The following is a 15101-nucleotide window of genomic DNA, read 5'->3' as shown; positions in this document are numbered from 1 at the left end:
AATGAGACATGGAGTTATCATCTCAATTCCAAAACCTGGGAAGGATCCCAGAATTATAGATAACAGAAGACCCATTACACTCAGAAATTCAGACTACAAACTCCTAACTTACATCTTTGCTTCTCGTCTTCAAACAGGGATTTCAGATCTTATTGCAGATACACAATCAGGGTTCTTAAAAGGAAGATCAATCCATAACAATATAAGGTTGGTAATGGACATCATCGAGTATAGAAGCCAAATAGAGGATGATGGTTTCCTTCTTTTTCTAGACTTCTATAAAGCATTCGACTCCGTGGAGCATCCATTTATTCTTTCGGCGCTCAAACACTTTGGTTTTGGAATCAAATTTAGGGAATGGGTTGGTGGATTATACCGAGATATTAGTAGTTGTGTCCTATTACCTAGCGGTACCACCCCAAGCTTCAAGATTAATGTGGGTATTCCTCAAGGTTGCCCCATCTCACCATACCTGTTCATCTTAGCCACAGAAATGCTAGCAATCTATATTAAAAACTGCAAGGATATTAAAAAACTTAATGTGCTTGGCACAGACATAATAATTAGCCAACTAGCGGATGATACAACAATATTCTTAAAAGACAGATACCAAATTTCAACGACTATTGCCAAAATTGAAAAATTCTCAAAAGTATGGATATGAAATACATATTGGCCTATAAAAAAAAATTGCAAATACAGAGTGCCCCTTGTTTTCTTTGCATATAATCACTCTATAGAGTCTCCTGAACATTTCCTACAATACATTCTCCGCGGCGTGTAGAATAGTTTTTTTTTATAGGCCAATATGTATTTCATATCCATTGAGTTGCATTGTGGCCAATGGGGTGGGCGGAGTAAAACACCAGCAACAATTGCAAATACAGAGTGCCCCTTGATTTCTTTGCATATAATTACTCTATCCACCTTCCTTGACATTTCCTACAATACATTCACTGCGGCGTGTAGAATAGTTTTTTTTGTATAGGCCAATATGTATTTCATATCCATTGAGTTGCATTGTGGCCAATGGGGTGGGCGGAGTAAAACACTAGCAACAATTGCAAATACAGAGTGCCCCTTGATTTCTTTGCATATAATTACTCTATCCACCTTCCTTGACATTTCCTACAATACATTCACCGCGGCGTGTAGAATAGTTTTTTTTTTATAGGCCAATATGTATTTCATATCCATTGAGTTACATTGTGGCCAATAGGATCTAGGATGGGTGGAGTAAAATGCCAGCAACAATTGCAAATACATAGTGCCCCTTGATTTCTTTGCATATAATTATTCTATAGAGTCTCCTGAACATTTCCTAGAGTACATTTTTACAATATACACTAAGCAAAGTGTCAAAATAGATACATTTAATATTATTAAAATCACGTTTTACCGCGGACTACTATTTTGAAGGCAAAATCCGAAAACCGGAAGTCTTATTGTTGCTATGGAATCTCTAATGTTACCAGCATGACGCTAATGTATTAGCGATCAGTGTCTTGTGAGCAACATTAAAGAAACACTTCCGGGTCTATATGCCGCAGTGAATGTATTGTAGGAAATGTTCAGGAGACAATATAGATTGATTATATGCAAAGAAATCAAGGGGCACTGTGCATTTGCAATTGATGCTGGCATTTTACTCCACCCATTCCATTGGCCACAATGTAACTCAATGGATATGAAATACATATTGGCCTATAAAAAAATAAAATAATTCTACACGCCGCAGTGAATGTATTGTAGGAAATGTTCAGGAGACTCTATAGATTGATTATATGCAAAAAGATCAAGGGGCACTCTGTATTTGCAATTGTTGCTGGCGTTTTACTCCACCCATTCCATTGGCCACAATGTAACTCAATGGATATTAAATATATATTGGCCTATAAATAAACTGTTCTATATGCCGCGGTGAATGTATTGTAGGAAATGTTCAGAAGACGATATAGATTTATTATATGCAAAGAAATCAAGGGGCACTGTGAATGTGCAATTGTTGCTGGCATTTTACTCCACCCATTCCATTGGCCACAATGTAACTCAATGCATATGAAATATATGTTGGCCTATAAAAAAAAAACTATTCTATACGCCGCAGTGAATGTATTGTTGGAAATGTAAAGGAAGGTGGATAGAGATTATATGCAAAGAAATCAAGGGGCACTCTATATTTGCAATTGTTGATGGTGTTTTACTCCGCCCATACCATACCATTTATCCCAATAATTACGTTTTATAAGTGTGTTTTATTTATTGCACAAACACAAGTATACATAGCAAGTATAGATACATTTCGGAACATGAATTCATACCAACAGACAAGGGGGCTACAGCAAAATTAAGACCACACAAAAAACATGTAAAGAAAGGCCACTGTATTCTAATGTAAACAAAAATGATTTTATGGTTAAGTTCATCATCTGGACATTTAGCCAAATATGGTCTACTGAAACACCAATCAGCTTTTTTAAACCTCAGTCCGATAGTTTTTCTTCTGTATCCGCCGATACTGCTCTATTTTGGTTAATTTTTGCATATAAGCGTACACACATAGCTGAGTTTTGTATTTTTTTGGTTATTTTCTAAAATAATTTAAATGCTGTCAGTCATATTGTAGTACCATCATCTATCATTGGTTGTGCTCTTAAGTTGATAATATCTATTTACAATGCACATTCTCTTTTTACCTAAATCTAGAAATATGTTCTGAACAAAAAAATCTTTGTTTTCAACTATATATTCATATGTATCTTAGGTTTATGAATCCACATTAATATTTGGCTGGGAATATTACATAGCTCCATATAACGATACCTGTCTTGAAATTTAGTGATTCTGTCTCACATCAGTGATGACCCTTCTTACTATGTAATGACACCAATGTGATGAGAGACAGCTATCTCCATCTCTGTGTGCTAAAATGTTTCCAGATAACTCTCTGATTGAACATCACTTATTTCTTGGTTCAACATGTCTTGTTATATTCGCGGGTTTCATAACCACGTCTCTATAACATTGTTTTGAAGAGACCGGAGACAATTGTTCAACCATTTATCTAGAATGTTCTCTGTCATACACATTACCCAACATGCACAGTGAATACATCTACCATAAGTATCAAGGTACACAATGTTTAACCTGATTATATAACGTCTGATACACAACATGACAATAATACAAAATGACTGATCAATTTTCTCTCTTGTTGTCCACAGCCTTCCACTCTCTGAAACACACATGCACAGCTCTCTCTGGTGATACTAACTTCCCAGAGTTCACTGCATTAAGTCTGCTAGACAATGTCCAGGTTGCCTACTTTGACAGCAACACCAAGACTGTAGTCCCAAAGACTGAATGGATTAGAAGAGAAGGACCAGACTACTTGACCAGTCTGACTGATATTAGTATTGATGGACATCAAAGGTTAAAAGCCCACCTTCAAATATTTAAGGATCAATTTAATCAGTCCATGTCTACAGGTATGTGCACACAGACAGTCCAACACACCATCAGTGCTCTTTTTCCACAAACTGATATTCAGGTCCTGGCTTGGGTCCTCTAGGCATCTCTGCACTGCAGTTTTTGATTGTCCCCAATTAGAGGAATTAGAGGCATTGTCTCTCAGACAGGGGCGTTTCTAGGCATAGGCAAACTAGGCGGTCAGATAGCCTGGCAGATATTATGGCATTGACAAAAGAAAAACTGTCTTTTATTTAAGGATGGTGATCATATATAGCATTATTATTATCACATATTTGTCTGGCTCCTTTTTAAATCATAATGATAACAGAAATCACCCAAATGTGACCCTGATCAAAAGTTTAAATACCTTTGAATGTTTTGGCCTTGTTACAGACACACAAGGTGACATACACAGTTGAAAATGGCAATTAAAGGTTAATTTCCCACACCTGTGGCTTTTTAAAATGCAATCAGTGTCTGTGTATAAATAGTCAATGTGTTTGTTAGCTCTCACGTGGATGCACTGGGCAGGCTAGAAACTGAGCCATGGGGAGCAGAAAAGAGCTGTCAAATAACCTTTGTAACAAGGTAATGGAACTTTATAAAGATGGAAAAGGATATATAAAGATATTCAAAGCCTTGCAAATGCCAGTCAGTACTGTTCAATCTTTTATTAAGAAGTGGAAAATGTAGGGATCTCTTGATACAGGTAGACCAAGAAAGATTTAGGCCAAAACTTCCAGAAGAATTGTTCGGGATACAAAGAAAAACCCGCCAGTATCATCAGGAGAAATACAGGCTGCTCTGCAAAAAGACGGTGTAGTTGTTTCAAGGAGCACAATACGACGTTACATGATTGTGACCATAAATCACTTGAGTGACATCTGCCGGTGAGAAATGAAAATCGGATGTTCAGTGTTTAGACAGACGTATTTTCCCATATTGCCAGAAAATATTTAGTGGCTCATCAGTTTGGTGCGTGTGTAGTAGGGATGCAACAATACAGTTAGCCCACGGTTAAATACATACCTCGGTTTTTTAACCACGGTTTTCGGTTCGGTTTGGATGGCTTGACACAAGTGTTTTTTTGTTAGTCTATGCATAGGCAATAGGAACATTAAAGAGAAAAAAAAATAAAACAATTTCTTGCAAATACTCCTTTATTTTACTTGAAAGCAAAAGTCCACTAGTGAAAAAAGTGCAAGACGGTAGTCTGTAATGCGGATCGAGTGTCTTTATAAGATTAAAAAATCCCGCATCGCCAATCACCGAAAACTGCTGTAAATCTTTGGCAATGAAAACTCCCACTGATTTTGTTATTTTAATGTGTCTCTCAGAACCAGTTGGGTATGTATGCTGGAAGGATTCAGCGAGGGACTGTTGTTTTTTGGATTTTATTACCTGCTCTGCTATCCTGCCTTCAGACAGTGATATTGCTGGGTGATGACGCCGCATATGTGCAGTCATGTTAGAAGTGTTTCCGTTTGAGTAGGCTAGACGTGTAAAACAATGTTTGCACACAATAAAAAAATTTTCTCACCGTTTTTTCTTCCTCTGCATTATACTGAACGGCAAAACCGAAATGTCTCCACACCACGGATTTGAAAGATGCTGACGCTTCCTCGTACTGTAGCCTCACTTCACCGCCGCTCGCCATGTTAAAGTGTGTAATGATGGTTCAACCGCAGCGCCCCTTAAATATTTACTCGCGGGGAGGAGTTTCCTTATTTCAGCTCGTAGACTTAAAGGCACACACAAACAGTCAATTCGGAGAGAAATAAAACGCACATAAATTATTTTAACTTAAAACCGAAAAAAACACAATTCACAAGCGCGTATTGAACCGTGGATGTCGTACCGAACGGTTCAATATTGTATTGAGAATTGTGGCTTCCCTAGTGTGTAGTGTTGCCAACTGTCCCAGGCGGGACGTCCCAAAATTTTTTTGCGCCTGGTGGCCGGGCCTTTCCCCGTGGGGCCCGGCCGGGCATAGCCCGAAGGAGCGACGTGGGGCCGCCTTCCCGTGGGCTCACCACCCACAGGAGGGACCATAAGGGGTCGGTGCAGAGACGATCGGGCGGCAGTCGAAGGCAGGGGCCTAGACAACCCGATCCCTGGACACGGAAACTAGCTCTAGGGACGTGGAACGTCACCTTGCTGGCGGGTAAGGAGCCTGAGATTGTGCGTGAGGTTGAGAGGTTCCGACTACGCACGGCTTGGGCTCTGGAACCACACTCTTTGAGAGAGGATGGACTCTTCACCACTCTGGAGTTGCCCATGGTGAGAGGCGGCGGGCTGGTGTGGGTTTGCTTATAGCTCCCCAGCTCTGCCGCCATGTGTTGGAGTTTACCCCGGTGAACGAGAGGGTCGTTTCCCTGCGCTTACGGGTCGGGGATAGGTCTCTCACTGTTGTTTGTGCCTACGGGCCGAACGGCATTGCAGAGTACCCAACCTTCTTGGAGTCTCTGGGAGGGGTGCTGGAAAGTGCTCCGACTGGGGACTCTATCGTTCTCCTGGGGGACTTCAACGCCCACGTGGACAACGACAGTGACACCTGGAGGGGTGTGATTGGGAGGAACGGCCCCCCTGATCTGAATCCGAGTGGTGTTCCGTTATTGGACTTCTGTGCTAGTCACAGTTTGTCCATAACGAACAACATGTTCAAGCATAAGGGTGTCCATCAGTGCATGTGGCACCAGGACACCCTAGGCCGCAGGTCGTTGATCGACTTTGTTGTCGTTTCATCTGACCTGCGGCCGTATGTCTTGGACACTCGGGTGAAGAGAGGGGCGGAGCAGTCAACTGATCACCACCTGGTGGTGAGTTGGATCCGATGGCGGGGGAGGAAGCTGGACAGACTCGGCAGGCCCAAGCGTACTGTAAGGGTCTGCTGGGAACGTCTGGCCGAGTCTCCTGTCAGAGAGATCTTTAACTCCCACCTCCGGCAGAGCTTCGACTGGATCCCGAGGGAGGCTGGAGATATTGAGTCCGAGTGGACCATGTTCTCCACCGCCATTGTCGAAGTGGCCGCTCGGAGCTGTGGCCGTAAGGTCTCCGGTGCCTGTCGAGGCGGCAATCCCCGAACCCGGTGGTGGACACCGGAAGTAAGGGATGCCGTCAAGCTGAAGAAGGAGTCCTATCAGGCCTGGTTGGCTTGTGTGACTCCTGAGGCAGCTGACGGGTACCGACAGGCCAAGCGGGCTGCAGCCCGGGTGGTTGTGGAGGTAAAAACTCGGGCCTGGGAGGAGTTCGGTGAGGCCATGGAGAAGGACTATCGGCTGGCCTCGAAGAGATTCTGGCAAACCGTCCGGCGCCTCAGGAGAGGGAAATGGTGCCCTACCAACGCTGTTTACAGCGTGGGTGGCTGGGCGATCCCTTAGAGATAGGGTGAGAAGCTCGGTCACCCCGGAGGAGCTCAGAGTAGAGCCGCTGCTCCTCCACATCGAGAGGGGTCAGCTGAGGTGGCTTGGGCATCTGTTTCGGATGCCTCCGGAACGCCTTCCTGGGAAGGTGTTCCGGTCTCGTCCCACTGGGAGGAGACCCCGGGGAAGACCTAGGACACGCTGGAGGGACTATGTCTCCCGGCTGGCCTGGGAACGCCTCGTTGTCCCCCCGGAAGAGCTGGAGGAAGTGTCTGGGGAGTGGGAAGTCTGGGCATCTCTGCTTAGACTGCTGCCCCCGCGACCCGGCCCCGGATGAAACGGAAGAAGATGTATGTATGTGTGTATGTCCCGAATTTTGGCAATAGCTCGTCCAAGCTATTATCAGCGTAGTAGTCACAAATCGGGACAAGTGAGGTCCCGTGCGGGACAAATTAATTAGGCTCAAAATTCGGGACGTCCCGCCTAATTCAGGACAGTTGGCAACCCTATGCGTGTGCTACTTGAAAAGTGAAGGCAAAATATGGGGTACCGTATGCTTTTCTCTTGCCTTTCCAGCTTGCTTTTTCATTTAACCATTCATCATAATGTTTTGGATGATAAAGACGTATGAGTGAGAAGGGTTTCATACCTACTCCTTTTGGAGTGAATGAGACATTTGAATAACAATAAATATTGGAAAAAGAAAAACCTAAAAATGATCTTGATTCAAACCTGGGTAGCTTTGATCAGTAGACAGCGACACAACCCACTACACCATTAGTGAAGTCATTTGAAATGACACAATTCTGCTTCAATTGCTAAATAGAGCTCAGTGTTTGAAAGTGTTGACACCGATCGACAGGGCGCCCAGGCGCCGGAGTATTGTGGAAACCTGTGCTTTGCAACAAGTACTTAAAAACGAAATTCTACAAACCAGACTAATTTCAAACAGCTAACCCTCACAATCACTCATTCATCTCACACATTTTTCTCTTGCAACAAATTGACAATTCAAAGTTGTTGGTATTGCCACCTCAATTTTCAAAGCCTTAAGCAGTCAGGTCTCGCACACTCAATCAACACTAGTGGTTTCGTTAAATATCACGTGACAGTGTTTCGCCACCTGCAGTCTGGTGACCAGAAATGTTTCGGAGCATCGTTCTGATTCAGTGAGTGTCGGAAGGATATCGGAAAGCTCAGAGCAGTAACGAGCGTGTGTGCATAGCAGCCCATCACTACTTGAAACATTGTCCTGATGCAGTGAGTGTCGAAAACTGGAACGGCACACCACTACTTTTCAACATGCTTTTTTTAAACAGTGCGTCCATTATAATGATATGGATGATAAAGTCAGAGCCATAGGATGTTCTAAATGTATTTAATTATTTAAAAACAACATATGGGGAGATAATAACTAGGAATTGATCTCGTAGTTCCAAGGGAGAATCTGTAACACTACCCACTGGACTACCGCTGAACTTCAGCTGTAGTAACCTACTGTAATTGGTAATAAGGTGTTCAGTAAAAGCCGTGATGCCTACTGAAGCCCTACTGCCAAAGATGATTGAATATTTCTATGGTTATTGCCAACTATGCTAACTTCCAACAAAGTAAAGCCACCCATTCAAAGTTGTTGGTATTGCACCTGGTTATCAAAACTGAGTCAGTAAATTATTTGTGATGTAACTACACAGGTTTGATTCAATAACACGTGACAGTGTTTCAACATCTGGCATCACGTGACGACAGGTTTTCAGAACCAGTCTCATGAGAGGTATGACATGCACCATGTCATGTGGCCCAACAGAGAATGCAGGAAGGTGAATTCTATGGCCGAATGGTACTACAGCAGTCTTGTGATAGTGTTCATGATATCGAATCTAGGTTATTGCTTATCTACATTGCACACAAACTGTGGTTGAGGCAATGATGTTTGTACGGTGTGAAACAATGAACAGACCATAGAATTATGTAGGGATTTTCCCAATACAGTTTTCATAAGGATGGAGTTTTGGAGTGTATGGTTTAAAGTAAATCAGAATGTATTTGATTTCACTGATACGACTGGGAATAACACTCACTGCAATCATGTAACAAGTCCTTATGATAGGCCTATTGTGCATTAGATAAATATGCTGGCTCAAGTGGTTTCATATATTTTGTTCAAATAACTGCAATTGGAAATTATACATTACTGAGGTGATGCTCAGGGGATTGTTTCCGTGTGGTTGTGCAGTTAGACAGTTTTATTTTTTCAAATATTTTTATTTAGGAACAGATTTTTCTCAGGCAATTTCTTTTCAACCACCTGGCCAGCTTTGGAAAAGACATGCTCACAAGGCACAGACATTGCAGGGATGGCTAGATATGCAATTGCCAGTTTATACAGGTTAGGGAAGATCCCTGCATTTCTGGCCCAGTACACTAATGGGGTCGTCCAGTCTGGTTAGGTAGGCATCTGTTAAGTTCTGTTGGCTGTGGGACTCTGTACACTGAAAGTGTCATTCACTCTGTTGTCTATGAGTGACCACTGGTTGTCATCATCCATGGGAGTCAGTGAGGATCCCTGACAATACATAAAGTTAATTACATACAGCTTTTGTTACAGAATCTCAAAATGCTCCAACATGGAAAAAAATTTACCTGTGATATTGGTTGATTTTGTGCCTGATGGCTGGTGAGAGGTGTGGGAGCTGGTTTTGGAGGAGCTGGTGTTGACAGAGTTGGTGTTGGAAGAGCTATTGTCAGCGGAGCTGGTGTCCTTATCATCTTGGCACACTCTGCAGTGCCAAAATTCAGGGCTCCAAAATTGTTGCAGCCTGTAAACAATGTATTGTCTATTGTCAATTGTATTGACATTGCCTGGCTCTCAAGCACCTTTGTAGTTTTTCCCCCAAACCTGCTGCCATGGGGTTGGTCGTATAAGCCAGCTTCTCTGCAAGTTTATGCTGGATCATCCTCTCATCCTCAATAAACAAAACCAACCTTGGAGCCTAACGCATTGCTCTCAGCTGACAATTCCACAGTAGCATGTTTGAAGGGTGAAAGGACAGAGAGAGACTGGCAGATGGTTTCATTTTCCTCACTGGACATGTAAGTTATTTCTGTCCTCAGACTGGACAGAGCTGGTCCAACTGGCTCCATTTGCTCATACAGACGCTGGAATGTTGAAATGTGCTGTTCTAGCTTGTGTCCACTTCTTGGACTAGCTTCAGCTGTGGCCTGCCCCTTTGTCTTTGGACGTCTCCCAACCTCTCCTTTGTGGTTGTACTTGATTTGAAAAGCCCCACAGTCTTCCTTGCATTACACCGGATCTTTACCATGTCTGGAGTTCCATCAAGGGCCTTTTTCACCACTAGGTTCAGTGTATGTGCAAAACATGCCAGGTTGCTAATCCTCATTAGTGACGCACAGAGAACCATATAGGATGCATTGTCTGTCATAAGACACCTCACTTTGCCTTGCAGTCCCCAGTCTGCTATGAGCAGTAATTTTGCTTCCTTCATGCACTCTGCTGTGTGTGTTCCAGTGAACTTTGCAACACCCAGCAGTCTTGAACAAAGTTGATTTTTCTTTCATGAAGTTGCATGTAACATCAAGGTATGCATCCATGTTACTTGAACTCCACATCTCAGATGTCAGACTGACACAAACTGCTGCATCCCTGATCTCAGCTTTCACCGTCTCCTTTGTTGTGTGGTATTACTCTTCCACCATTATCTTCTGTGCTCTTCTTGTAGGAAGAGTGTAGGTTGGATCAAGCTTCCCTACAAATGCTCTAAAGCCCTCATCTTCCACCACAGATAAGGGCTGGCAATCTTTCCCAACCATCTCTACCAGTGCAGCATCAAGTGCTTGCTGTCTAGCTGTAATGACAAATCAGGATATAAATATTTACTGCAATTCAACATCTTGTTGACTGTAACGTCTGTATTTTTCCATTGATTTATATCCAACTCATTAACCATTGCATGGTATTGTGAATATAACTGGTCGTAGAACAGTAGGCTTCTCAGCAGCATTGTCTGCAGGTGGTTTGGACAGCAGTGGGTGTCTGGAGCACAGATGCCTCAACATTGATGTAATACGCCAAATGCTGTGGGCATCGCAAAACACTGCAACTTTTTAGGGGAGACTAAATCAATGTGGTCCCATACAAAGGTCCTTGGTCTCTTGTTTGCTATATCCTCCATGTCTAACCTAAGCTATTACCGACCACACTAAAATATGTACTATCAAACAATGAACTAGCTAGGCTAACTGGAAGCTAATGCTGAATGTGAACAAACTAGGCTGACTATTCACTATCTAACTATGGTTAATTCTGAAAAATTGATACACCAAAACATTTCTCAATCTCTATGCAAACTTATGAGCACAACTGTATTTGTTGAAGTGAGATGACATTGACGACTCGAGACGTGAGGGAAGGTGGTTCTAGGTGTGGACCACGGGTGAGACCAGTGAGTGCACCAGTTCTATAGGCTACTATGAAAAGATCACAGCAGCGGTGTCATCAGACCAGGGCATCTGGGGCTAAAGCCTCGCATGTTTTATGAATTACCCCGGATCAAAATGTTTTTTGTTTTACAAAAATAATTATAATAAAAAAAATAGCCCGGATCTATTCATCTGTCATTCCAATCATAGGCGGAAATCCCAGGGGGGGACGGGGGGACACGACCCCCCTCCAGCCTGGGGAAAACTGTGATTTGTACTGCCCATGATATAACTGTTAACATAACTATGTAATTTCAGTAATATTAATAACCTGCAATGAAAGCACATTTTCCTCACAATGGTGCGGTGTTTCAGTTTACGGTTTCCCGCTTCTTTTGTTGTTTTCATTTGTGCTAGACAGAATAAAATGTTACACTACACTCGCTCTGCGCCTGGAATTTGATGTCAGCAACACATTTCAAACAAGAAACCAGGCAAGCCTAGTTCAGCTGGCCCACAATAGAAAGGGCTGCCCTTTCGCGATTCGAACCTGGGTCACCCACGTGAAAGGCTGTGTCGTTAAGCACTACACCACAGAGCTGTACATTTGCCAGGTGTCAGTATAGCCTCCTGTGTCTTTCCTGAACAAATCCTCTTTTGCCACTGGCCATTTTAATAGTTAATTGGATATTTGTGAATGACATTGATACAGTTAAACTGACTAATGTTTCTTACTAAGTTTACCTCCACCAAAAATAGCATCTATCTATGGCGCTTGCCACTGGCCGTTTTAACAGGGTATTAGCCAGTAATAAGCTTTACCGATATCTACTTACTGGAATAGTCATAAGAATTGAGCAATTGCTAGAGAGTCTGCCAAAGCTATTTCATTTCTTGGCATAAGAACGCATTTTTTTCTTTCAAGGCAAAACAACATACTTTTTTCTTTCATTTGTGAATGACATTTATACAATAACTATCAAGAAAGGCGACGATCAATAAAACTAACTTTTTCATCAAGTGAAAAGACGAGAGAATCGTGAGTCTTTTCACTTGAAAGTTTACCGCCACCATAGCTTCTATGAACTGTATTGCTTTTGCCACTGGCCGTTTTAACAGCTTATTAGCCAGTAATAGGCTTACTAGTATCTACTAACTTCCTAGGAATAATCTTAACAATTGAGAAATTGCTAGCGAGACTGAAGATGAACTTTTCTATGCCAGAAACAGTCGCAATATAACCGTATACGGATTCCTACTTCGAAAATCCACAAGAAATAATTCATTGTGGATAATTCATAACGCGTACTTTGCTTCGCCTGCGAGGAGATACAAACTCGGGACCTATAGTTCACAAGTCCGCTTCTCTAACCACTATGACATTTAACATGGGGTAGTCAGCCAGCCAGCCAGCCACTCACTCACTCCGAGACGTTCGCTATTCTTAGCCCGCTCCGCTTATGCGGTCTGGCAAAAAGTTGGGACAGGGCATGTTTTTTGCTGTGTTGCATCCCATACAAGAAAATTTATTAAACATTTTGGGATACATTTTAAAATGACAAAAACTTGCCAATTCATGCTTTTAAGAAAATGTAAATATTTAGAATACATTTACAAATATTTTACCAAATGCATATAAAATGTATACATTTTCAAATGCATCAACAAAAAATTTATTAGAAAATACATACTAAATATATTTTCCAATACATTTAGCATGTATTGGATACATTTTTTAAATGTACTGTGGCATCTGACAGGCCATGTCTCGAGCCCATGAAGTTTGGAATTCAGCTCTGCTATAATCACAATAGTCTATATAACCCCGCAGGTGGATAAAACGTGCACACTGGAAGACCTATATGGAGTTATAAATGGACTAGCGGACACTCACCTTGAGGCAGCTTCTATTATTGTTGGTGATTTTTAATAGGGCAAATATGAGGAACGTTTTGTCCCGAAATACCACCAGCAAATGAACTTTCCTTGACCATTGTTATTCACAAATAAGGAACCGCTACAAACCCCTCCCCCGCATGGCATTGATGAATACACAGACTGTCTCAGCATATATCTCCAAGTGCATCAATTATGTCATCCTAAGGGTCAATGTCAGGACCTTCCCCAACCAAAAGCCCTGAGTTAATGGTAATGTCCATGCTAAGCTCAGAGCACGGCCATCTGCCTATAGCTCTGGGGACCTGGAGGCTTTGAGGAGATCCAGATATGACCTACGGAAGGCTATCAGAGATGGAAAAATAAACTAAAGGGATAAGTTGGAGTCTAACTACCACATCTCTGACCTCAGACTCATGTGGGGTGGACTGTGACATACCACAGAATACAAAGGGAGAAATAGCAATGATGCCCGTCCCGCTGCCTCGCTCCCTGACAAGCTCAGCACCTTCTATGCACCGATGGAGGCAACCAACAAAATTCCCTCAGTGAGGCTCGCTGATGACTAGGACAACTACACTCTGTCCCTAACCATGACTGACGTGAGGAGAGTTTTTAAAAATGTGAACCCTTGGAAGTTACCAGAGCCAGGTGGCATTCCAGGCCACGTCCTCAGGGAGTGCGCCGACCAACTAGCGGATGTTTTCACCTCGATATTCAACCTCTCCCTGTCTCTGTCTGTAGTCCCCTCTTGCTTCAAACAGACCACCATCGTCCCTGTACCGAAGAAACCTTCCATCACCTGCCTAAATGACTACCACACTGTTGCACTGACTTCACCATCATGAAGTGTTTCGAACGGCTGGTCAGAACTCACATCTGCTCCACCCTTCCTGACAACCTGGACCTCTTTCAATTTGCATTCCGCCCCAATAGATCTACGGATGATGCCATCACCCTGATGACACACACCACCCTCTCCCACCTGGAACAAGGCAACAGATATGTGAGGATGCTGTTCGTGGACTACAGCTAAGCATTCAACACTTGTGCCCGCTAAGCTTGTTCCTAAGCTCAGGGACCCTGGGACCCTTTCAATTGGATCCTGGACTTACTGACGGGCAGACCCCAGGTGGTGAGAATGGGGAAACCTCACCTCCTCTGCACTGGTCCTGAGCACCGGAGCCCCCCAGGGCTGCGTACTCAGTCCCCTCCTGTACTCTCTGTTCACGCATGACTGTGTGGCCACACACAGCTCCAACACCATCCTCAAATTCACAGATGACAAACCATCCTGGGTCTCATCTTCATCAATGATGAGACCGCTTATATAGAAGAGGTAAAGACCCTTGCTACATGGTGACAGGACAACAAATTCTCTCAACGTCTGCATGACTAAAGAGATCGTGGAGTTCAGGAAGCGGCGGGGGGTCATGCCCCAATACACATTGATGGGGCTGAAGTGGAGAGAGTCTCCGACTTCAAGTTTCTCGGTTTGTTCATCAAAGATGACCTCACTTGGTCCAGGCAGGCAAACTCGGCGGTGAAAACGGCCAAAAATGACTACTTCCTGAGGAGACTCAAGAAGTTGGGCATGTCTTTAAAAACTCTCACCAGCTTGTACAGGTGAACCATTGAGAGCATTCTCTCAGGCTGCATTACTGCCTATTATGGCAGCTGCTACGCTGCAGATCGCAAGTCCCTCCAGAAGGTGGTGAAGTCTGCGGAGCGCTTCATCAGCTGCCATCTCCACTCCGTGTAAGGCATCTACCATACACTATGCCTGAGGAAAGCATGGAACATCATCAAAGATCACAGCCACCCAGGCTATGGTCTGTTCACAATGCTGCCGTCTGGTTGAAGCTACCGGAGCATCGAGGCACACACTTCCAGAATTATAAACAGTTTTTTCCCTCAGGCCATAAGGCTCCT

General features: G+C 43.2%; 2 protein-coding genes across 3 annotated transcripts in view; both read left to right on the top strand.

Annotated features, from left to right (window-relative positions):
• LOC114828690 (BOLA class I histocompatibility antigen, alpha chain BL3-7-like) overlaps nt 1–15101 on the top strand; it is a 593411-nt gene that overhangs the window by 158502 nt on the left and 419808 nt on the right. The window lies entirely within an intron of this gene.
• The window catches only part of LOC117594959 (major histocompatibility complex class I-related gene protein-like), a 60766-nt gene that overhangs the window by 33856 nt on the left and 11809 nt on the right, over nt 1–15101 (top strand). Inside the window, exon 2 of one of the 2 annotated variants that reach the window (XM_034294681.1) lies at nt 3225–3488. The exons of the other annotated variant lie outside the window; for it this stretch is intronic. Coding sequence (XP_034150572.1) covers nt 3225–3488 — 264 coding nt within the window. The remainder of the gene's footprint in view (nt 1–3224; nt 3489–15101) is intronic. 2 annotated transcript variants of the gene reach the window in all.

Source organism: Esox lucius, chromosome 10, assembly GCF_011004845.1.
Source record: "Esox lucius isolate fEsoLuc1 chromosome 10, fEsoLuc1.pri, whole genome shotgun sequence".
Classification (NCBI taxonomy): domain Eukaryota; kingdom Metazoa; phylum Chordata; class Actinopteri; order Esociformes; family Esocidae; genus Esox; species Esox lucius.
Note: the sequence above shows the minus strand (reverse complement) of the source record. Positions and strands in the feature narration are given on the sequence as shown.